Source organism: Ranitomeya variabilis, chromosome 3, assembly GCF_051348905.1.
Source record: "Ranitomeya variabilis isolate aRanVar5 chromosome 3, aRanVar5.hap1, whole genome shotgun sequence".
Lineage (NCBI taxonomy): Eukaryota > Metazoa > Chordata > Amphibia > Anura > Dendrobatidae > Ranitomeya > Ranitomeya variabilis.
Window position 1 is genome coordinate 1027402 of NC_135234.1, and position 22555 is coordinate 1049956.

At 44.8% G+C, this 22555-nt stretch overlaps 2 protein-coding genes across 5 annotated transcripts in view; one reads left to right on the forward strand and one right to left on the reverse strand.

Annotated features, from left to right (window-relative positions):
* PDE9A (phosphodiesterase 9A) overlaps nt 1–22555 on the forward strand; it is a 128077-nt gene that overhangs the window by 81409 nt on the left and 24113 nt on the right. For 2 of the 4 annotated variants that reach the window (XM_077293519.1, XM_077293518.1), the window contains exons 2-5: nt 3164–3203; nt 3343–3411; nt 3542–3628; nt 6538–6642. In XM_077293519.1, coding sequence (XP_077149634.1) covers nt 3164–3203; nt 3343–3411; nt 3542–3628; nt 6538–6642 — 301 coding nt within the window. The remainder of the gene's footprint in view (nt 1–3163; nt 3204–3342; nt 3412–3541; nt 3629–6537; nt 6643–22555) is intronic. The other 2 variants (XM_077293520.1, XM_077293521.1) reach the window with 2 other exon arrangements.
* The window catches only part of WDR4 (WDR4 tRNA N7-guanosine methyltransferase non-catalytic subunit), a 154505-nt gene that overhangs the window by 25106 nt on the left and 106844 nt on the right, over nt 1–22555 (reverse strand). The gene's annotated exons all lie outside the window — the stretch shown is intronic.

The following is a 22555-nucleotide window of genomic DNA, read 5'->3' on the forward strand; positions in this document are numbered from 1 at the left end:
GGGTGCCAACCCCCGCAGCAAGGCAGGTGTTAGTGGTAGGTGTACCTAGAATCTTAATAGGTTATCAGGACATTTGGTGACTTATTTATCTTTGGTAAAATATTTCGTTAGTGGGTTGGGATTTTAATACAATATCAATAAAAATTGTTTTTAAGGGAATACATGTAATAATAATAATAATAATAATAATTTTATTTATATAGCGCCAACATATTCCGCAGCGCTTTACAACTTATAGAGGGGACTTATACAGACAATAGACATTACAGCATAACAGAAATCACAGTTCAAAACAGATACCAGTAGGAATGAGGGCCCTGCTCGCAAGCTTACAATCCATGAGGAAAAGGGGAGACACGAGAGGTGGATGGTAACAATTGCTTTAGTTATTTGGACCAGCCATAGTGTAAGGCTCGGGTGTTCATGTAAAGCTGCATGAACCAGTTAACTGCCTAAGTATGTAACAGTACAGACACAGAGGCTATTAACTGCATAAAGTGTATGAGAACATGATGGAGGAACGTGATTATGTTGTTGTTTTTTTATTAATAGGCCACACAGGGATAATTAGGTTAATGCGTTGAGGCGGTAGGCCAATCTGAACAAATGAGTTTTTAGGGCACGCTTAAAACTGTGGGGATTGGGGATTAATTGTATTAACCTAGGTAGTGCATTCCAAAGAATCGGCGCCGCACGTGTAAAGTCTTGGAGACGGGAGTGGGAGGTTCTGATTATTGAGGATGCTAACCTCAGGTCATTAGCGGAGCGGAGGGCACGGGTAGGGTGGTAGACTGAGACCAGCGAGGAGATGTAGGGTGGTGCTGAGCCATGGAGTGCTTTGTGGATGAGGGTAGTAGTTTTGTACTGGATTCTGGATTGGATGGGTAGCCAGTGTAATGACTGGCACAAGGTAGAGGCATCGGTGTAACGGTTGGCGAGGAATATGATCCTGGCAGCAGCATTCAGGACAGATTGGAGCGGGGAGAGTCTGGTAAAAGGTAGGCCAATTAGTAGAGAGTTACAATAGTCCAGACGAGAATGAATAAGTGAGACAGTAAGAGTTTTTGCAGAGTCGAAAGTAAGAAAAGGGCGAATTCTGGAAATGTTTTTGAGATGCAGATAAGAAGAGTGAGCCAGTGATCGGATGTGGGGGGTGAATGAAAGCTCGGAATCAAGGATGACTCCAAGGCAGCGGGCATGTTGCTTTGGAGTAATGGTGGAACCGCACACAGAGATGGCAATGTCGGGCAAAGGTAGGTTTGTAGAGGGAGAGAACACGAGGAGTTCAGTTTTTGACAGGTTCAGTTTCAGATAGAGGGAGGACATGATGTTAGAGACAGCGGTAAGACAATCACTGGTGTTTTCTAAAAAGGTCGGCGTGATAACAGGAGAAGAGGTATATAATTGGGTGTCGTCAGCATAGAGATGGTACTGGAAACCAAATCTACTGATTGTTTGTCCAATAGGGGCAGTATACAAAGAGAAGAGGAGGGGGCCTAGGACTGATCCTTGAGGAACCCCAACAGTAAGGGGAAGGTGAGAGGAGGAGGAACCAGCAAAACAAACAGTGAAGGATCGGCCAGAGAGATAGGAGGAGAACCAAGAGAGAACGGTGTCCTTGAGGCCGATGGAGCGGAGCATAGTGAGGAGGAGCTGATGATCCACAGTGTCGAATGCTGCGGAGAGATCCAAGAGAATTAGCATGGAATAGTGACCATTAGATTTAGCTGTTAGTAGGTCATTAGAGACTTTAGTGAGGGCAGTTTCAGTAGAGTGTAAAGAGCGGAAACCAGATTGAAGAGGGTCGAGAAGAGAATTATCTGAGAGATAGCGGGTAAGACGGGAGTGGACCAGGCGTTCCAAGAGTTTAGAGATGAAGGGAAGATTAGAGACAGGTCTATAATTAGCGGCACAATTTTGATCGAGGGAGGGCTTTTTTTTTTTACGCAGATTTGATATAGATTCCTCTACATATATATTTTTTTGAACTTATTGAAGCTTCTGTACCAAGTTTATTCTTCTGTTGCGCCATATGCTGCTGTTGACTGTGAGCTGGTGTTGCTGTTGGGCCTGGACCAGATGCTTCACAAGCTCCTCCATGCTGCCGGATGTCTTGTGCTGGATCGCGAATTTTACCCAGGGCATGCAGTTGTCCACAGCCTCTATGCATATTACTGGAATGCTGCCCACATTCAAAATACCACGTGTGAGGGGTTGACTCACTCAGCTGCTTCCCAAGGTAGGCACAGGAAGGCTTCATTTGGAAAATCACCTGCTGGTTTATTATAGAACAGCATAAACCATAGCAGGGGGTCAGCAAAGTAAACAGGGCCTTTCTGGCATAATGGCAAAACAAAATGATAAATGTATAACAAAGTCCATATGTCTGAGGGGTCCGCCCGCCCAGACCACCATATGTCTTCAGCTCCACCAGGAGAGACCGTTTGGAGCCTTCCCTCTCCAAATACAACACAACCCTGACTCTCATGTCCAGCTATTTAACCTAGGCCATGTGATGATCACATGACTGTGACATCATCACAGGTCCTGCCAGTACTCTGCAGGTGGAGATATGGTGGACATTCTCCCACCCGCTCTATGAATGTCGCCAAAAACCAGCTCATGTAACTTTAACTTAACTCTCACAACACGTAGTGTGCTGGAGGAAAATTCTGGTTTCACATCACTGATGCCATTATGCAGTGGCACATATCTCCCCTCATACACTGTACCAGTGACCTTGTCCTTCTCCTTTTTTCCCTTCAAATTATGTCTCTTTCTAGACCCCTGCACCTTTTCTAGCCAGCTCTATCTCATCCACACATCTCTGTCTCTCTCTAGACTCCTATGGTGGTGGATCAACTCCTACAGAGATAAAGGTCTGGGTATAGTAAAATCCAACATGTCCAATCGTTAGCTGCTCCCACTGACATCTGCAGGATTAGCCTCCTTTTTTCTTATCTGTGTGAACAGTTTTGCCCCACACACAACCCTACAGATGCCACCACCGCTGTGAACAGGGGCACTGCTACAGTTGGAGGAAGCTTATTCCCTGCAACATGTTCACAGGTGGAAATACTTGTGGTGGACAGTGATGTCTTGTATCATGTAGACTTCACCATAAACCAGGGAACTATGGGTAATAACGGCTTCTCTCTTTCAGTGACAGAATAAAGAATCCAATCTGCCAAGGTCCAGCGAAGGTGAGAGCTAGTGTCCAGATAATGCCACCATAAGGACCCAAAAACAGAGGCGTATAGACTGTACACCTCAGAAAACCCTGCAGAGCTACGATGTATGTTTTCTAGGTACTTGATATTTACATCAATTTTTCTTTTTCAGGTTGCTGAAGAGATTTTAGAAGCCCTTAAGAAGCCTACGTTCAATGTCTGGTTAGTGCAGGATAAGGAGGTAGGTGGTATAAAGGAAAACCCTATATAGGGAGCCAACGAGTCCATAATGAGAGCGTGTACCCTTTATATGACAGGCCTAGTTGGATGTATTACATATATTGATGTAATAACTTTACGTGTCCTTACAGATGTTGACCCTCTTGGAGCACATGTTCTACAACCTAAATCTAGTGACACATTTTAAGATGGAGCCACAATCTCTTCAACAATTTCTGGTGAGCGGAAACAATCAGCTGATGAGTTAGAGCGTTGTACATATACAAAGCAGTGATATCATTGAGAGTGACACCTAAGGTGCGACTTCTCGACCACTGTGCTGCTCCAGCTGTCATGCCATTCAGCATTATTAACTACAGTGCCTTGCGAAAGTGTTCGGCACCCTGGAACTTTTCAACCTTTTCCCACATATCATGCTTCAAACAAAGATACAAATGTAAATTTTTGGTGAAGAATCAACAAGTGGAACACAATTGTGAAGTTGAACGAAATTTATTGGTTATTTTAAATTTTTGTGGAAATTCAAAAACTGAAAAGTGGGGCGTGCAATATTATTCGGCCCCTTTCAGTGCAGCAAACTCCCTCCAGAAGTTCATTGTGGATCTCTGAATGATCCAATGTTGTCCTAAATGCCTAATGATGATAAATATAATCCACCTGTGTGTAACAAGTCTCCGTATAAATGCACCTGCTCTGTGATAGTCTCAGGGTTCTGTTTGAAGCACAGAGAACATCATGAAGACCAAGGAACACAACAGGCAGGTCCGTGATACTGTTGTGGAGAAGTTTAAATCTGGATTTGGATACAAAATGATTTCCAAAACTTTAAGCATCCCAAGGAGCACTGTGCAAGCGATCATATTGAAATGGAAGGAGTATCATACCACTGCAAATCTACCAAGACCCGGCCGTCCCTCTAAACTTTCATCTCAAACAAGAAGACTGATCAGAGATGCAGCCAAGAGGCCCATGATCACTCTGGATGAACTGCAGAGATCTACAGCTGAGGTGAGACAGTCTGTCCATAGGACAACAATCAGTCGTACACTGCACAAATCTGGCCTTTATAGAAGAGTGGCAAGAAGACAAGAAGAAAGCCATTTCTCAAAGAGATCCATAAAAAGTGTTGTTTAAAGTTTGCAACAAGCCTCCTGGGAGACACACCAAACATGTGGAAGAAGGTGCTCTGGTCAGATGAAACCAAAATCGAACTTTTTGGCAACAATGCCAAACGATATGTTTGGCATAAAGGCAACACAGCTCATCACCCTGAACACACCATCCCCACTGTCAAACATGGTGTTGGCAGCATCATGGTTTAGGCCTGCTTTTCTTCAGCACGGACAGGGAAGATGGTTAAAATTGATGGGAAGATGGATGGATCCAAATACAGGACCATTCTTGAAGAAAACCTGTTGGAGTCTGCAAAAGAGCTGAGACTGGGAAGGGAGATTTGTCTTCCAACAAGACAATGATCCCAAACATAAAGCAAAATCTACAATGGAATGGTTCACAAATAAACGTATCGAGGTGTTAGAATGGCCAAGTCAGAGTCCAGACCTCAATCCAATGGAGAATCTGTGGAAAGAGCTGAAAACTGCTGTTCACAAACGATCTCCATCAAACCTCACTGAGCTCGAGCTGTTTGCCAAGGAAGAATGGGCAAGAATTTCAGTCTCTCGATGTACAAAACTGATAGACATACCCCAAGAGACTTGTAATCACAGCAAAAGGTGGCGCAACAAAGTATTAAGTTACAGGGGCCGAATAATATTGCACGCCTCACTTTTCAGTTTTTGAATTTCCACAAAAATTTTAAATAACCAATAGATTTCGTTCAACTTCATAATTGCCTTCCACTTGTTGTTGATTCTTCACCAAAAATTTACATTTGGTATCTTTATGTTTGAAGCCTGATATGTGGGAAAAGGTTGAAAAGTTCCAGGGAGCCGAATATTTTCGCAAGGCACTGTATATGTATCATTATTTAGCAAAACTACACATAGCGTTTAGTATTTGGGACTCTCAGAATTTAGTGCAGACTCCATTATATTCCTTTAAGGTCTTTGTCATTGTCACGGATCCCTCTCCGTGGTGTCACTAATTCGTCAGGTACCCGCTCTCAGCACGTGACTTGGGGTTGTGCCTGCAAGCGTTAATCTATCTCCCCACTCTCAGTCCAGCATTCAACCTCTGTCCTATGCTGTAATGGGAGCATAAATCACACTCCGACCCAGGCCACACACCCGCTCATACACGCTGCCACCACTCATCGAATACACCACACACCGACCCAGGCCACACACCCGCTCATACACGCTGCCACCACTCACTGAATACACGGGCGATGAGTCCCGGAAATTACTAATACTGTCTACCACTCATACGGATCATACAGTTTAAGGCTATGGGCTATGGATTCTTTTAGAACATTCAAGGTTCAACTTGTTAAAGTTTTATGCTTTAATACAAAAAGATTCAGTGCTTACAGTAAGAAAAAGTTATAAAACTATGATAATAAAAAGACATACAACTTATGCAAAACAGTATAACTAACATAAACAGGAGAAATCATCTAACTTGGTAGTCAGCTTTCTGCTCCCTGGGGGGGTGGAACACATCAGCTTCTCAGGCTGCCCTCACATGTGAACACGCTTCTAGGTATACAGGTCTAATTTATAGCTTTGGTCTGGAGGTCAGATTTCTAGACCAGTCCCTCGGGTTAATATCATAATTGCCTGTTTTTGATTGGACCACGGCCGCACTACCAATGAATATATTATTGTCTCTTGAGATCCTTTGTGTAAACGTTCTCACAGAGATACTATCAGGCCGTAATTGACATCTCTCTTCCAAGAGCTAGGAGGTGTCAAGCGTTACCCTTTCTTCTTGGTCCTAGCTAGACCCCCTGGTGAGATTTGGAGACAGAAGTCTGCTTATCTCAGGAAAATAGATATTAACATGCAGCCTTCAGGACAGATGCTACTAGTGACATAATGCCTATACATAGGTCACTGCACACACACACAGATATATATATTTATACACACACATATTTCACCACAGTCATGTTGTTGTCATCACACTTTTTGCTTCTTGGTTCCTCTACCCTGGTTCTCATTTTTAGCACAGCCTCCAGGATCACTACAGGCAGAACCCCTTCCACAACTTCAGACACGGCTTCTGCGTTACACAAATGATGTACAGCATGATATATCTGTGCCGCCTGCAGGTAGGAATCTATCATTCATCTATAAGTCCAGGGTGGTAGTCAGAATAATGGTGGCAACTTCATCATTCACAGAGCAGAAGACACCATGATGAGAATCCTCCATGATGAGAATCCTCCATGATGAGAATCCTCTATGATGAGCCTCAAACACGAGACTCTTCTATTATGATGCTCCTTTGTGCTGAATCTTCTCCATCATGAGATTCCAATAACATGAGACTCTTTTTGGTGTGAAACCTCCTCTATGATGAGACACTTCTGTGATGCAACTCCTCTATGATGAGCCTCAATGATGAGACTGTTTTATGATGAGACCTCTCCGCAATGAGACTCCTATGTGCTGAGACTATTCTATCATGAGACTCTTTTATTATGAGACTCTTCCATCATGATGAAACTCTCTGGTGCCATGGCTACTAAATGCCGTGACTTCTCCACAATGGGACACTTCTTCGTCCTCTGTGATGTGCTTCAATCATGAGACTCATCGCAGGTGATTACACTCCTCTGCGATGAGACACTCAGTGTGCAAAGATTCTTCCATCGTGAGATTCCCCTAAGACCAGACTCTTTGGTGCCAAGACTGCTCCATGATGACACTTCTCCATTAGGGGACCGGACAGCACAGCTAGGGGAAGGGGCAGTGCAGCGAGGCCACAGGACAGCGCAGCGAGGCCACAGGGCAGCGGGGCCACAGGACAGCGCAGCGAGCACGTGCACAGCGAGGCCACAGGACAGCGCAGCGAGGCCACAGGACAGCACAGCTAGGGGAAGGGGCAGTGCAGCGAGGCCACAGGACAGCGCAGCGAGGCCACAGGGCAGCGCAGCGAGGCCACAGGACAGCGCAGTGAGGCCACAGGACAGCGCAGCGAGGGCAGCACAGCGGGGCCACAGGACAGCGCAGCGAGCACATGCACAGCGAGGCCACAGGACAGCGCAGCGAGGCCACAGGACAGCACAGCTAGGGGAAGGGGCAGCGCAGCGAGGCCACAGGGCAGCGCAGCGAGGCCACAGGACAGCGCAGCGAGCACGTGCACAGCATCAGGTATTACGGGACCACACAGAATGCTCTTAACTTCTACAAGCACCCAGTATATCGGGATAAGAGCCAAATACAAATGCAGAATATAGATAAATAAAAATAAGAAACAGAATTTTAATCAACAATTTTCCAACGGCATAAAGGGTTAAACAGAAGTCGATGCGAGCTGTGTTGATAGAATCAAAGTGAAAAATTGTACACTATAGACTGAAATATTGTGCCAGCAGTGGAAGGGGCAACGAATAGCAAACAAAATAAAACCAACAAATACCAAGACCCGCAACGATTCATTCCAGCCTGCAGGGGGCAGAGCTCCCAATAATGCACCTCCTTACAATACAGGGACTGGCCACTCACTGGCTGCACAACACCACTGAAAGGAGAACGTTGCTCAGGCACCTCTCTACCAGGCAGCGCGCCTCATATACTCCATGCCTTCCGCCTATTACTGCCCCTTTAAGAAACAGGGAGCTCAGGCGCACACCAGGGAGACCAGGGAACCATGACAGCAGGGAGCTAGGACACCGCCGGGCGGGAGAGAGGATGCGCAGCAATGCCGGCAACCGGTGTTACATCTCTGATTAGCCTCAATCCTAAGACTCCTCTGTAATGAGACCCCTCTATAAGACAATTGTGTAATGAGACCCCCTCTTTGATGAGACCCCTCTATAAGACAATTGTGTGATGAAACCCCTCTATGATGAGACCCCTCTATAAGACAGTTCTGTAATGAGACCCCTCTATGATGAGACCCCTCTATAAGACAGTTCTGTAATGAGACCCCTCTATGATGAGACCCCTCTATAAGACAGTTCTGTAATGTGACCCCCTCTATGATGAGACCCCTCTATAAGACAGTTCTGTAATGAGACCCCTCTATGATGAGACCCCTCTATAAGACAGTTCTGTAATGAGACCCCTCTATAAGACAATTGTGTGATGAGACCCCTCTATGATGAGACCCCTCTATAAGACAGTTCTGTAATGAGACCCCTCTATGATGAGACCCCTCTATAAGACAGTTCTGTAATGAGACCCCTCTATGATGAGACCCCTCTATAAGACAGTTCTGTAATGAGACCCCTCTATGATGAGACCCCTCTATAAGACAGTTCTGTAATGAGACCCCTCTATGATGAGACCCCTCTATAAGACAATTGTGTGATGAGACCTGTTATGATCCGGTGACCTTGGAGCCGCATGAGACTTTCTCTGGAGTAGGTGGTACCTGTACTGACCGCAAACCCTAAACTAACACCGCAACTAGAAGTAGCCGTGGGGTGTGCCTAACACATCCTAGACACCTCGACAGAGCCGGAGAACTAAATACCCCTATAGATGGAAATGGGAATTCTATCTTGCCTCAGAGCAGAACCCCAAATGATAGGTAGCCCCCCACAAATATTGACTGTGAGTATTAGAGGAAAGACACACGCAGGCAGAAAACAGGATTTAGCAAAAGAGGCCACTCTAGCTAAATAGAAAAGGATAGGATAGAATACTAAGTGGTCAGTATTAAAACCCTAAAAATATCCACAGCAGATAATACAAAAATTCCACATCTAACTAAAGACATGGAATATATATCTGCATCTCCTGAGAATCCAACATGACTGAAAAAATCCAAACACAGTCTAAGCTGGACAAGAAAAAACAATTAATAGTACTGAATAGTAAAGCACACAGCATGTGTGCTGCAGAAACAAAACCCAGACACTTATCTTGGCTGATTTGGCAGCAGGGCAGGAGGAACCAGACAGAGATGTAAGACCTCCAAGAACAATGGACAACTGGCAAGGGCTAATGGATCCTGCAAACCTAAATACCCAGAGAGAGCTGCAATCAGCAGGGACACCTGCTCAGGATTGCAACCCAGGGACAACTGTATTACCGCCAACAACCACCGGAGGGAACCCAAGAGCAGAATTCACAACAGTACCCCCCCCCTTGAGGAGGGATCACCGAACCCTCACCAGAGCCCCCAGGCCGATCAGGACGAGCCAGATGAAAGGCACGGACCAGATCAGCAGCATGGACATCAGAGGCAAAAACCCAAGAATTATCCTCCTGGCCATAACCCTTCCATTTGACAAGGTACTGAAGCTTCCGCCTAGAAAAGCGAGAATCCAAAATCTTCTCAACCACATACTCCAACTCCCCATCAACCAACACAGGGGCCGGAGGATCAACAGAGGGAACCACGGGCACCACATATTTCCGCAATAAAGATCTATGGAAGACATTATGGATAGCAAAAGAGGCCGGATGGGCCAATCGAAAAGACACCGGATTAATAATCTCAGAAATCCTATAAGGACCAATAAACCGAGGCTTAAACTTAGGGGAAGAAACCTTCATAGGAACATGACGGGAAGACAACCAGACCAGATCCCCAACCCGAAGCCGGGAACCAACACATCGACGACGGTTAGCAAAACGTTGAGCCTCCTCCTGAGACAACACCAAATTGTCCACCACATGAGCCCAAATCTGCTGCAACCTGTCAACCACAGAATCCACACCAGGACAGTCAGAAGGCTCAACCTGCCCCGAAGAAAAACGAGGATGAAAACCAAAATTACAAAAGAAGGGCGAAACCAAGGTAGCCGAACTAGCCCGATTATTAAGGGCAAACTCGGCCAATGGCAAGAAAGCCACCCAATCATCCTGATCAGCAGACACAAAGCATCTCAAATAAGTTTCCAAAGTCTGATTAGTTCGCTCGGTCTGGCCATTTGTCTGAGGATGAAATGCGGAAAAAAAGACAAATCAATGCCCAGCCTAGCACAGAAGGCCCGCCAAAACCTAGAAACAAACTGGGAACCTCTGTCGGACACAATATTCTCCGGAATACCATGCAAACGAACCACATGCTGAAAAAACAACGGAACCAAATCAGAACAGGAAGGCAATTTAGGCAAAGGCACCAAATGAACCATCTTAGAGAACCGGTCACAAACAACCCAGATAACCGACATCCTCTGGGAAACCGGAAGATCAGAAATAAAATCCATAGAAATATGCGTCCAGGGCCTCTCAGGGACCGGCAAAGGCAAAAGCAACCCACTAGCACGGGAACAACAGGGCTTGGCCCGCGCGCAAGTCCCACAGGACTGCACAAAAGAACGCACATCACGTGACAAAGAAGGCCACCAAAAGGACCTACCAACCAAATCTCTGGTACCAAAAATACCAGGATGGCCAGCCAACACAGAACAATGAACCTCAGAAATCACTCTACTAGTCCATCTATCAGGAACAAACAGTTTCCCCACTGGACAGCGGTCAGGTTTGTCAGCCTGAAATTTCTGAAGAACCCGTCATAAATCAGGGGAAATGGCAGAAAGGACCACCCCTTCTTTCAGAATGCCGACCGGTTCAAGGACCTCAGGAGAATCAGGCAAAAAACTCCTAGAGAGGGCATCAGCCTTAATATTCTTAGAACCCGGAAGATACGAGACCACGAAATCAAAACGGGAAAAAAAACAAGGACCATCGAGCCTGTCTAGGATTCAGCCGTCTGGCAGACTCGAGGTAAATCAGATTTTTATGATCGGTCAAGACCACAATACGGTGCTTAGCTCCCTCAAGCCAATGTCGCCACTCCTCAAACGCCCACTTCATAGCCAACAACTCCCGATTGCCGACATCATAATTACGTTCAGCAGGCGAAAACTTACGGGAAAAGAAGGCACACGGTTTCATCAAGGAACCAACAGGATCCCTCTGAGACAAAACGGCCCCTGCCCCAATCTCAGAAGCATCAACCTCAACCTAAAACGGAAGAGAAACATCCGGTTGACGCAACATCGGGGCAGAAGTAAATCGGCGTTTAAGCTCCTGAAAGGCAGAGACAGCCGCAGAGGACCAATTCGTCACATCAGCGCCTTTCTAAGTCAAATCGGTAAAGGGTTTAACCACACTGGAGAAGTTAGCAATGAAACGGCGATAAAAATTAGCAAAGCCCAAAAATATCTGAAGGCTCTTCACGGATGTGTGTTGAATCCAATCATGAATGGCCTGAACCTTAACCGGATCCATCTCCATAGATGAGGGAGAAAAAATGAAGCCTAAAAAAGAAACCTTCTGCACTCCAAAGAGACACTTAGACCCCTTCACAAACAAAGCATTATCACGAAGGATCTGAAATAGCATCCTGACCTGTTCCACATGAGACTCCCAATCATCGGAAAAAATTAAAATGTCATCCAAATATACAATCATGAATTTATCAAGATAAGTCCGGAAGATATCGTGCATGAAGGACTGAAAAACAGATGGAGCATTAGAGAGCCCGAATGGCATCACAAGGTATTCAAAATGGCCTTCGGGCGTATTAAACGCTGTTTTCCATTCATCACCCTGCTTAATACGAACAAGATTATATGCCCCCCGAAGGTCAATCTTCGTAAACCAACTAGCCCCCTTAATCCTAGCAAACAAATCGGAAAGCAGAGGTAAAGGGTATTGGAATTTGACCGTGATCTTATTCAAGAGGCGATAATCAATACAGGGTCTCAATGAGCCATCCTTCTTAGCAACAAAAAAAAAATCCCGCTCCCAACGGTGAAGAAGATGGCCGAATATGCCCTTTCTCCAAAGACTCCTTAACATAATTCCGCATGGCGGTATGTTCAGGCACAGACAGGTTGAAAAGTCGGCCCTTAGCAAACTTACAGCCTGGAATCAAGTCAATCGCACAATCACAGTCCCTATGCGGTGGAAGGGAACTGGACTTGGGCTCATCGAATACATCCTGAAAATCAGACAAAAACTCTGGAACTTCAGAAGAGGAAGAAGAGGAGATTGACATCAAAGGAACGTCATTATGAACCCCCTGACAACCCCAGCTAGTCATAGACATAGACTTCCAATCCAACACAGGATTATGTACCTGCAACCACGGAAAACCCAGCACGATAGCATCATGCAAATTATGCAACACCAGAAAATTACAATCTTCCTGATGGGCTGGCGCCATGCACATGGTCACCTGTGTCCAAAACTGGGGCTTATTTTTAGCAAAAGGTGTAGCATCAATGCCCCTTAAAGGAGTAGGGTTCTGCAAAGACTGCAAGGGGAAACCACAATGCCTGGCAAACTCAAAGTCCATTAAGTTCAGGGCGGCGCCTGAATCCACAAACGCCATGACAGAAAATGATGACAATGAGCAAATCAAGGACACAGATAACAGAAATTTAGGTTGTACAGTACTGATGGTAAATGAAGTAGCGATCCTCTTTGTACGCTTAGGGCAGACTGAAATGACATGAGAAGCGTCGCCACAATAATAACACAACCTATTCTGACGTTTGAATCCTTGTTGTTCCGTTCTAGACAGAATCCTATCACACTGCATTGGCTCAGGCATCTGCTCTGAGGACAACGCCACAGCGCGCACAGTTCTGCGCTCCCGCAAGCGCCGATCAATCTGAATGGCCAGAGACATAGAATCACTCAGACCGACAGGCGTGGGAAACCCCACCATAACATCTTTAACGGATTCAGAAAGACCCTTTCTGAAAATTGCCGCCAAAGCATCATCATTCCATTTAGTCAACACAGACCATTTTCTAAATTTCTGACAATACAATTCTGCTGCTTCTTGACCCTGAGACAGGGCCAACAAGGTCTTCTCCGCTTGATCCACAGAATTTGGTTCATCATATAATAATCCTAAAGCCTGAAAAAAGGCGTCTACATTAAGCAAGGCCGGATTCCCAGATTCCAGGGAAAATGCCCAATCCTGAGGATCGCCACGCAGCAGGGAGATGACAATTTTAACCTGCTGAATGGAATCACCAGAGGATCGAGGTTTCAGAGAAAAAAACAGTTTACAGTTGTTTTTAAAACTCAAAAATTTGGACCTGTCCCCAAAAAACAAATCAGGAGTAGGAATCTTAGGCTCTAAAACTGGAGTCTGAACAATATAATCAGAAATATCCTGTACCCTAGCAGCAAGCTGGTCTACACGAGAAGCTAATCCCTGAACATCCATGCTAGCACAAGACTCCTCAGCCACCCAGAGAAAAAGAGGGAAGGTAAGACAAAGCAGGCTACAGAAAAAAAAATGGCTCAACACCTTTCTTCCCTTCTTCTGAGATGCATTTAACTCATTATTGGCCAGTTGTACTGTTATGATCCGGTGACCTTGGAGCCGCATGAGACTTTCTATGGAGTAGGAGGAACCTGTACTGACCGCAAACCCTAAACTGACACCGCAACTAGAAGTAGCCGTGGGGTGTACCTAGCACATCCTAGACACCTCGACACAGCTGGAGAACTAAATACCCCTATAGATGGAAATGGGAATTCTATCTTGCCTCAGAGCACAACCCCAAAGGATAGGTAGCCCCCCACAAATATTGATGGTGAGTATTAGAGGAAAGACACACGCAGGCAGAAAACAGGATTTAGCAAAAGAGGCCACTCTAGCTAAATAGAAAAGGATAGGACAGAATACTAAGCGGTCAGTATTAAAACCCTAAAAATATTCACAGCAGATAATACAAAAATTCCACATCTAACTAAAGACATGGGATGTATATCTGCATCTCCTGGGAATCCAACATGACTGAAAAAATCCAAACAAGTCTAAGCTGGACAAGAAAAAACAATTAATAGTACTGAATAGTAAGGCACACAGCATGTGTGCTGCAGAAACAAAACCCAGACACTTATCTTGGCTGATTTGGCAGCAGGGCAGGAGGAACCAGACAGAGATGTAAGACCTCCAAGAACAATGGACAACTAGGAAGGGCTAATGAATCCTGCACAACTAAATATCCCAGTCAGAGCTGCAATCAGCAGGGACACCTGCCCAGGACTGCAACCCAGGGACAACTGCATTACTACCAACAACCACCGGAGGGAACCCAAGAGCAGAATTCACAACAGAGACCCCTCTATGATGAGACCCCTCTATAAGACAGTTCTGTAATGAGACCCCTCTATGATGAGACCCCTCTATAAGACAATTGTGTGATGAGACCCCTCTATGATGAGACCTCTCTATAAGACAGTTCTGTAATGAGACCCCTCTATGATGAGACCCTTCTATAAGACCATTCTGTAATGAGACCCCTCTATGATGAGACCCCTCTATAAGACAGTTCTGTAATGAGACCCCTCTATGATGAGACCCCTCTATAAGACAGTTCTGTAATGAGACCCCTCTATGATGAGACCCCTCTATAAGACAGTTCTGTAATGAGACCCCTCTATGTTGAGACCCCTCTATAAGACCATTCTGTAATGAGACCCCTCTATGATGAGACCCCTCTATAAGACAGTTCTGTAATGAGACCCCTCTATGATGAGACCCCTCTATAAGACAATTCTGTAATGAGACCCCTCTATGATGAGACCCCTCTATAAGACAGTTCTGTAATGAGACCCCTCTATGATGAGACCCCTCTATAAGACTATTCTGTAATGAGACCCCTCTATGATGAGACCCCTCTATAAGACCATTCTGTAATGAGACCCCTCTATGATGAGACCCCTCTATAAGACAGTTCTGTAATGAGACCCCTCTATGATGAGACCTCTCTATAAGACAGTTCTGTAATGAGACCCCTCTATGATGAGACCCTTCTATAAGACCATTCTGTAATGAGACCCCTCTATGATGAGACCCCTCTATAAGACAGTTCTGTAATGAGACCCCTCTATGATGAGACCCCTCTATAAGACAGTTCTGTAATGAGACCCCTCTATGATGAGACCCCTCTATAAGACCATTCTGTAATGAGACCCCTCTATGATGAGACCCCTCTATAAGACAGTTCTGTAATGAGACCCCTCTATGATGAGACCCCTCTATAAGACAATTCTGTAATGAGACCCCTCTATGATGAGACCCCTCTATAAGACAGTTCTGTAATGAGACCCCTCTATGATGAGACCCCTCTATAAGACTATTCTGTAATGAGACCCCTCTATGATGAGACCCCTCTATAAGACCATTCTGTAATGAGACCCCTCTATGATGAGACCCCTCTATAAGACCATTCTGTAATGAGACCCCTCTTTGATGGGACCCCTCTATAAGACAGTTCTGTAATGAGACCCCTCTATAAGACAGTTCTGTAATGAGACCCCTCTATAAGACAGTTCTGTAATGAGTACCCTTTATGAGACAGTTCACCATCGTCAGGATACGTTCACACTGGGCTCTTGTGCTGCGTTTTTTATGCAAATTTTCAGCTGCTTTTTACAGCACCAGGAAAGCCTATGAAATTTCAGAAATCTCCTGCACATGTTCATTTCTTTTATCATCAGTATTTTGTGCTTTGCAGCATATTTTGGCATAGGGCAGGTCTCTTCTTTCAGTGTATTTTGGCATAGGGCAGGTCACTTCTTTCAGTGTATTTTGGCATAGGGCAGGTCTCTTCTTTCAGTGTATTTTGGCATAGGGCAGGTCTCTTCTTTCAGTGTATTTTGGCATAGGGCAGGTCACTTCTTTCAGTGTATTTTGGCATAGGGCAGGTCTCTTCTTTCAGTGTATTTTGGCATAGGGCAGGTCTCTTCTTTCAGTGTATTTTGGCATAGGGCAGGTCTCTTCTTTCAGTGTATTTTGGCATAGGGCAGGTCACTTCTTTCAGTGTATTTTGGCATAGGGCAGGTCTCTTCTTTCAGTGTATTTTGGCATAGGGCAGGTCTCTTCTTTCAGTGTATTTTGGCATAGGGCAGGTCTCTTCTTTCAGTGTATTTTGGCATAGGGCAGGTCACTTCTTTCAGTGTATTTTGGCATAGGGCAGGTCTCTTCTTTCAGTGTATTTTGGCATAGGGCAGGTCTCTTCTTTCAGTGTATTTTGGCATAGGGCAGGTCTCTTTCAGTGTATTTTGGCATAGGGCAGGTCTCTTCTTTCAGTGTATTTTGGCATAGGGCAGGTCTCTTCTTTCAGTGTATTTTGGCATAGGGCAGGTCACTTCTTTCAGTGTATTTTGGCATAGAGCAGGTCACTTCTTTCAGTGTATTTTAGCATAGGGCAGGTCACTTCTTTCAGTATATTTTGGCATAGGGCAGGTCTCTTCTTTCAGTGTATTTTGCATAGGGCAGGTCACTTTCAGTATATTTTGGCATAGGGCAGGTCACTTCTTTCAGTGTATTTTGGCATAGGGTAGGTCACTTCTTTCAGTGTATTTTGGCATAGGGCAGGTCACTTCTTTCAGTGTATTTTGGCATAGGGCAGGTCTCTTCTTTCAGTGTATTTTGGTATAGGGCAGGTCACTTCTTTCAGTGTATTTTGGCATAGGGCAGGTCTCTTCTTTCAGTGTATTTTGGCATAGGGCAGGTCACTTCTTTCAGTGTATTTTGGCATAGGGCAGGTCACTTCTTTCAGTGTATTTTGGCATAGGGCAGGTCACTTCTTTCAGTGTATTTTGGCATAGGGCAGGTCACTTCTTTCAGTGTATTTTGGCATAGGGCAGGTCACTTCTTTCAGTGTATTTTAGCATAGGGCAGGTCTCTTCTTTCAGTGTATTTCGGCATAGGGCAGGTCACTTCTTTCAGTGTATTTTGGCATAGAGCAGGTCACTTCTTTCAGTATATTTTGGCATAGGGCAGGTCTCTTCTTTCAGTGTATTTTGCATAGGGCAGGTCTCTTCTTTCAGTGTATTTTGGCATAGGGCAGGTCACTTTCAGTATATTTTGGCATAGGGCAGGTCACTTCTTTCAGTGTATTTTGGCATAGGGCAGGTCACTTCTTTCAGTGTATTTTGGCATAGGGCAGGTCACTTCTTTCAGTGTATTTTGGCATAGGGCAGGTCTCTTCTTTCAGTATTTTTTGGCATAGGGCAGGTCACTTCTTTCAGTGTATTTTGGCATAGGGCAGGTCTCTTCTTTCAGTGTATTTTGGCATAGGGCAGGTCACTTCTTTCAGTGTATTTTGGCATAGGGCAGGTCACTTCTTTCAGTGTATTTTGGCATAGGGCAGGTCACTTCTTTCAGTGTATTTTGGCATAGGGCAGGTCTCTTCTTTCAGCATTTTTCGGCATAGGGCAGGTCACTTCTTTCAGTGTATTTTGGCATAGGGTAGGTCTCTTCTTTCAGCATTTTTCGGCATAGGGTAGGTCTCTTCTTTCAGCATTTTTCGGCATAGGGCAGGTCTCTTCTTTCAGTGTATTTTGGCATAGGGCAGGTCACTTCTTTCAGTGTATTTTGGCATAGGGCAGGTCTCTTCTTTCAGTATATTTTGGCATAGGGCAGGTCTCTTCTTTCAGTGTATTTTGGCATAGGGCAGGTCACTTCTTTCAGTATATTTTGGCATAGGGCAGGTCTCTTCTTTCAGTGTATTTTGGCATAGGGCAGGTCACTTCTTTCAGTGTATTTTGGCATAGGGCAGGTCTCTTCTTTCAGTGTATTTTGGCATAGGGTAGGTCTCTTCTTTCAGTGTATTTTGGCATAGGGCAGGTCTCTTCTTTCAGTGTATTTTGGCATAGGGCAGGTCACTTCTTTCAGTGTATTTTGGCATAGGGCAGGTCTCTTCTTTCAGTGTATTTTGGCATAGGGCAGGTCTCTTCTTTCAGTGTATTTTGGCATAGGGCAGGTCACTTTCAGTATATTTTGGCATAGGGCAGGTCTCTTCTTTCAGTGTATTTTGGCATAGGGCAGGTCTCTTCTTTCAGTGTATTTTGGCATAGGGCAGGTTACTTCTTTCAGTGTATTTTGGCATAGGGCAGGTCTCTTCTTTCAGTGTATTTTGGCATAGGGCAGGTCACTTCTTTCAGTGTATTTTGGCATAGGGAAGGTCTCTTCTTTCAGTGTATTTTGGCATAGGGCAGGTCTCTTCTTTCAGTGTATTTTGGCATAGGGCAGGTCACTTCTTTCAGTGTATTTTGGCATAGGGCAGGTCTCTTCTTTCAGTGTATTTTGGCATAGGGCAGGTCACTTCTTTCAGTGTATTTTGGCATAGGGAAGGTCTCTTCTTTCAGTGTATTTTGGCATAGGGCAGGTCTCTTCTTTCAGTGTATTTTGGCATAGGGCAGGTCACTTCTTTCAGTGTATTTTGGCATAGGGCAGGTCTCTTCTTTCAGTGTATTTTGGCATAGGGCAGGTCACTTCTTTCAGTGTATTTTGGCATAGGGCAGGTCTCTTCTTTCAGTGTATTTTGGCATAGGGTAGGTCTCTTCTTTCAGTGTATTTTGGCATAGGGTAGGTCTCTTCTTTCAGTGTATTTTGGCATAGGGTAGGTCTCTTCTTTCAGTGTATTTTGGCATAGGGCAGGTCTCTTTCAGTGTATTTTGGCATAGGGCAGGTCACTTCTTTCAGTGTATTTTGGCATAGGGCAGGTCACTTCTTTCAGTGTATTTTGGCATAGGGTAGGTCTCTTCTTTCAGTGTATTTTGGCACAGGGCAGGTCTCTTCTTTCAGTATATTTTGGCATAGGGTAGGTCTCTTTCAGTGTATTTTGGCATAGGGTAGGTCTCTTCTTTCAGTGTATTTTGGCATAGGGCAGGTCACTTCTTTCAGTGTATTTTGGCATAGGGTAGGTCTCTTCTTTCAGTGTATTTTGGCACAGGGCAGGTCTCTTCTTTCAGTATATTTTGGCATAGGGTAGGTCTCTTTCAGTGTATTTTGGCATAGGGCAGGTCACTTCTTTCAGTGTATTTTGGCATAGGGCAGGTCACTTCTTTCAGTGTATTTTGGCATAGGGCAGATCACTTCTTTCAGTGTATTTTGGCATAGGGCAGGTCACTTTCAGTGTATTTTGGCATAGGGCAGGTCTCTTCTTTCAGTGTATTTTGGCATAGGGCAGGTCACTTCTTTCAGTGTATTTTGGCATAGCGCAGGTCTCTTCTTTCAGTGTATTTTGGCATAGGGCAGGTCTCTTCTTTCAGTGTATTTTGGCATAGGGTAGGTCTCTTCTTTCAGTGTATTTTGGCATAGGGCAGGTCACTTCTTTCAGTGTATTTTGGCATAGGGTAGGTCTCTTCTTTCAGTGTATTTTGGCACAGGGCAGGTCTCTTCTTTCAGTATATTTTGGCATAGGGTAGGTCTCTTTCAGTGTATTTTGGCATAGGGCAGGTCACTTCTTTCAGTGTATTTTGGCATAGGGCAGGTCACTTCTTTCAGTGTATTTTGGCATAGGGCAGGTCACTTCTTTCAGTGTATTTTGGCATAGGGCAGGTCACTTTCAGTGTATTTTGGCATAGGGCAGGTCTCTTTCAGTGTATTTTGGCATAGGGCAGGTCATTTCTTTCAGTGTATTTTGGCATAGGGCAGGTCTCTTCTTTCAGTGTATTTTGGCATAGAGCAGGTCACTTCTTTCAGTGTATTTTGGCATAGGGCAGGTCACTTCTTTCAGTGTATTTTGGCATAGGGCAGGTCTCTTCTTTCAGTGTATTTTGGCATAGGGCAGGTCTCTTCTTTCAGTGTATTTTGGCATAGGGCAGGTCTCGTCTTTCAGTGTATTTTGGCATAGGGCAGGTCTCTTCTTTCAGTGTATTTTGGCATAGGGCAGGTCACTTCTTTCAGTGTATTTTGGTATAGGGCAGGTCTCTTCTTTCAGTGTATTTTGGCATAGGGCAGGTCACTTCTTTCAGTGTATTTTGGCATAGGGCAGGTCACTTCTTTCAGTGTATTTTGGCATAGGGCAGGTCACTTCTTTCAGTGTATTTTGGCATAGGGCAGGTCACTTCTTTCAGTGTATTTTGGCATAGGGCAGGTCACTTCTTTCAGTGTATTTTGGCATAGGGCAGGTCACTTCTTTCAGTGTATTTTGGCATAGGGCGGGTCACTTCTTTCAGTGTATTTTGGCATAGGGCGGGTCACTTCTTTCAGTGTATTTTGGCATAGGGCGGGTCTCTTCTTTCAGTATATTTTGGCATAGGGCAGGTCACTTCTTTCAGTGTATTTTGGCATAGGGCAGGTCACTTCTTTCAGTGTATTTTGGCATAGGGCAGGTCACTTCTTTCAGTGTATTTTGGCATAGGGCAGGTCTCTTCTTTCAGTGTATTTTGGCATAGGGCAGGTCACTTCTTTCAGTGTATTTTGGCATAGGGCAGGTCACTTCTTTCAGTGTATTTTGGCATAGGGCAGGTCACTTCTTTCAGTGTATTTTGGCATAGGGCAGGTCACTTCTTTCAGTGTATTTTGGCATTGGGCAGGTCTCTTCTTTCAGTGTATTTTGGCATAGGGCAGGTCTCTTCTTTCAGTGTATTTTGGCATAGGGCAGGTCACTTCTTTCAGTATATTTTGGCATAGGGCAGGTCACTTCTTTCAGTGTATTTTGGCATAGGGCAGGTCACTTCTTTCAGTGTATTTTGGCATAGGGCAGGTCTCTTCTTTCAGTGTATTTTGGCATAGGGCAGGTCTCTTCTTTCAGTGTATTTTGGCATAGGGCAGGTCACTTCTTTCAGTGTATTTTGGCATAGGGCAGGTCTCTTCTTTCAGTGTATTTTGGCATAGGGCAGGTCTCTTCTTTCAGTGTATTTTGGCATAGGGCAGGTCTCTTCTTTCAGTGTATTTTGGCATAGGGCAGGTCTCTTCTTTCAGTGTATTTTGGCATTGGGCAGGTCTCTTCTTTCAGTGTATTTTGGCATAGGGCAGGTCACTTCTTTCAGTGTATTTTGGCATAGGGCAGGTCTCTTCTTTCAGTGTATTTTGGCATAGGGCAGGTCACTTCTTTCAGTGTATTTTGGCATAGGGCAGGTCTCTTCTTTCAGTGTATTTTGGCATAGGGCAGGTCTCTTCTTTCAGTGTATTTTGGCATAGGGCAGGTCTCTTCTTTCAGTGTATTTTGGCATAGGGCAGGTCACTTCTTTCAGTGTATTTTGGCATAGAGCAGGTCTCTTCTTTCAGTGTATTTTGGCATAGGGCAGGTCACTTCTTTCAGTGTATTTTGGCATAGGGCAGGTCACTTCTTTCAGTGTATTTTGGCATAGAGCAGGTCACTTCTTTCAGTGTATTTTGGCATAGGGCAGGTCTCTTCTTTCAGTGTATTTTGGCATAGGGCAGGTCACTTCTTTCAGTGTATTTTGGCATAGGGCAGGTCTCTTCTTTCAGTGTATTTTGGCATAGGGCAGGTCTCTTCTTTCAGTGTATTTTGGCATAGGGCAGGTCACTTCTTTCAGTGTATTTTGGCATAGGGCAGGTCACTTCTTTCAGTGTATTTTGGCATAGGGCAGGTCACTTCTTTCAGTGTATTTTGGCATAGGGCAGGTCACTTTCAGTGTATTTTGGCATAGGGTAGGTCTCTTTCAGTGTATTTTGGCATAGGGCAGGTCACTTCTTTCAGTGTATTTTGGCATAGGGCAGGTCACTTCTTTCAGTGTATTTTGGCATAGGGCAGGTCTCTTCTTTCAGTGTATTTTGGCATAGGGCAGGTCTCTTCTTTCAGTGTATTTTGGCATAGGGCAGGTCACTTCTTTCAGTGTATTTTGGCATAGGGCAGGTCACTTCTTTCAGTGTATTTTGGCATAGGGCAGGTCATTTCTTTCAGCGTATTTTGGCATAGGGCAGGTCACTTCTTTCAGCGTATTTTGGCATAGGGCAGGTCACTTCTTTCAGCGTATTTTGGCATAGGGCAGGTCTCTTCTTTCAGTGTATTTTGGCATAGGGCAGGTCACTTCTTTCAGTGTATTTTGGCATTGGGCAGGTCTCTTCTTTCAGTGTATTTTGGCATAGGGCAGGTCTCTTCTTTCAGTGTATTTTGGCATAGGGCAGGTCACTTCTTTCAGTGTATTTTGGCATTGGGCAGGTCTCTTCTTTCAGTGTATTTTGGCATAGGGCAGGTCACTTCTTTCAGTGTATTTTGGCATTGGGCAGGTCTCTTCTTTCAGTGTATTTTGGCATTGGGCAGGTCTCTTCTTTCAGTGTATTTTGGCATAGGGCAGGTCACTTCTTTCAGTGTATTTTGGCATAGG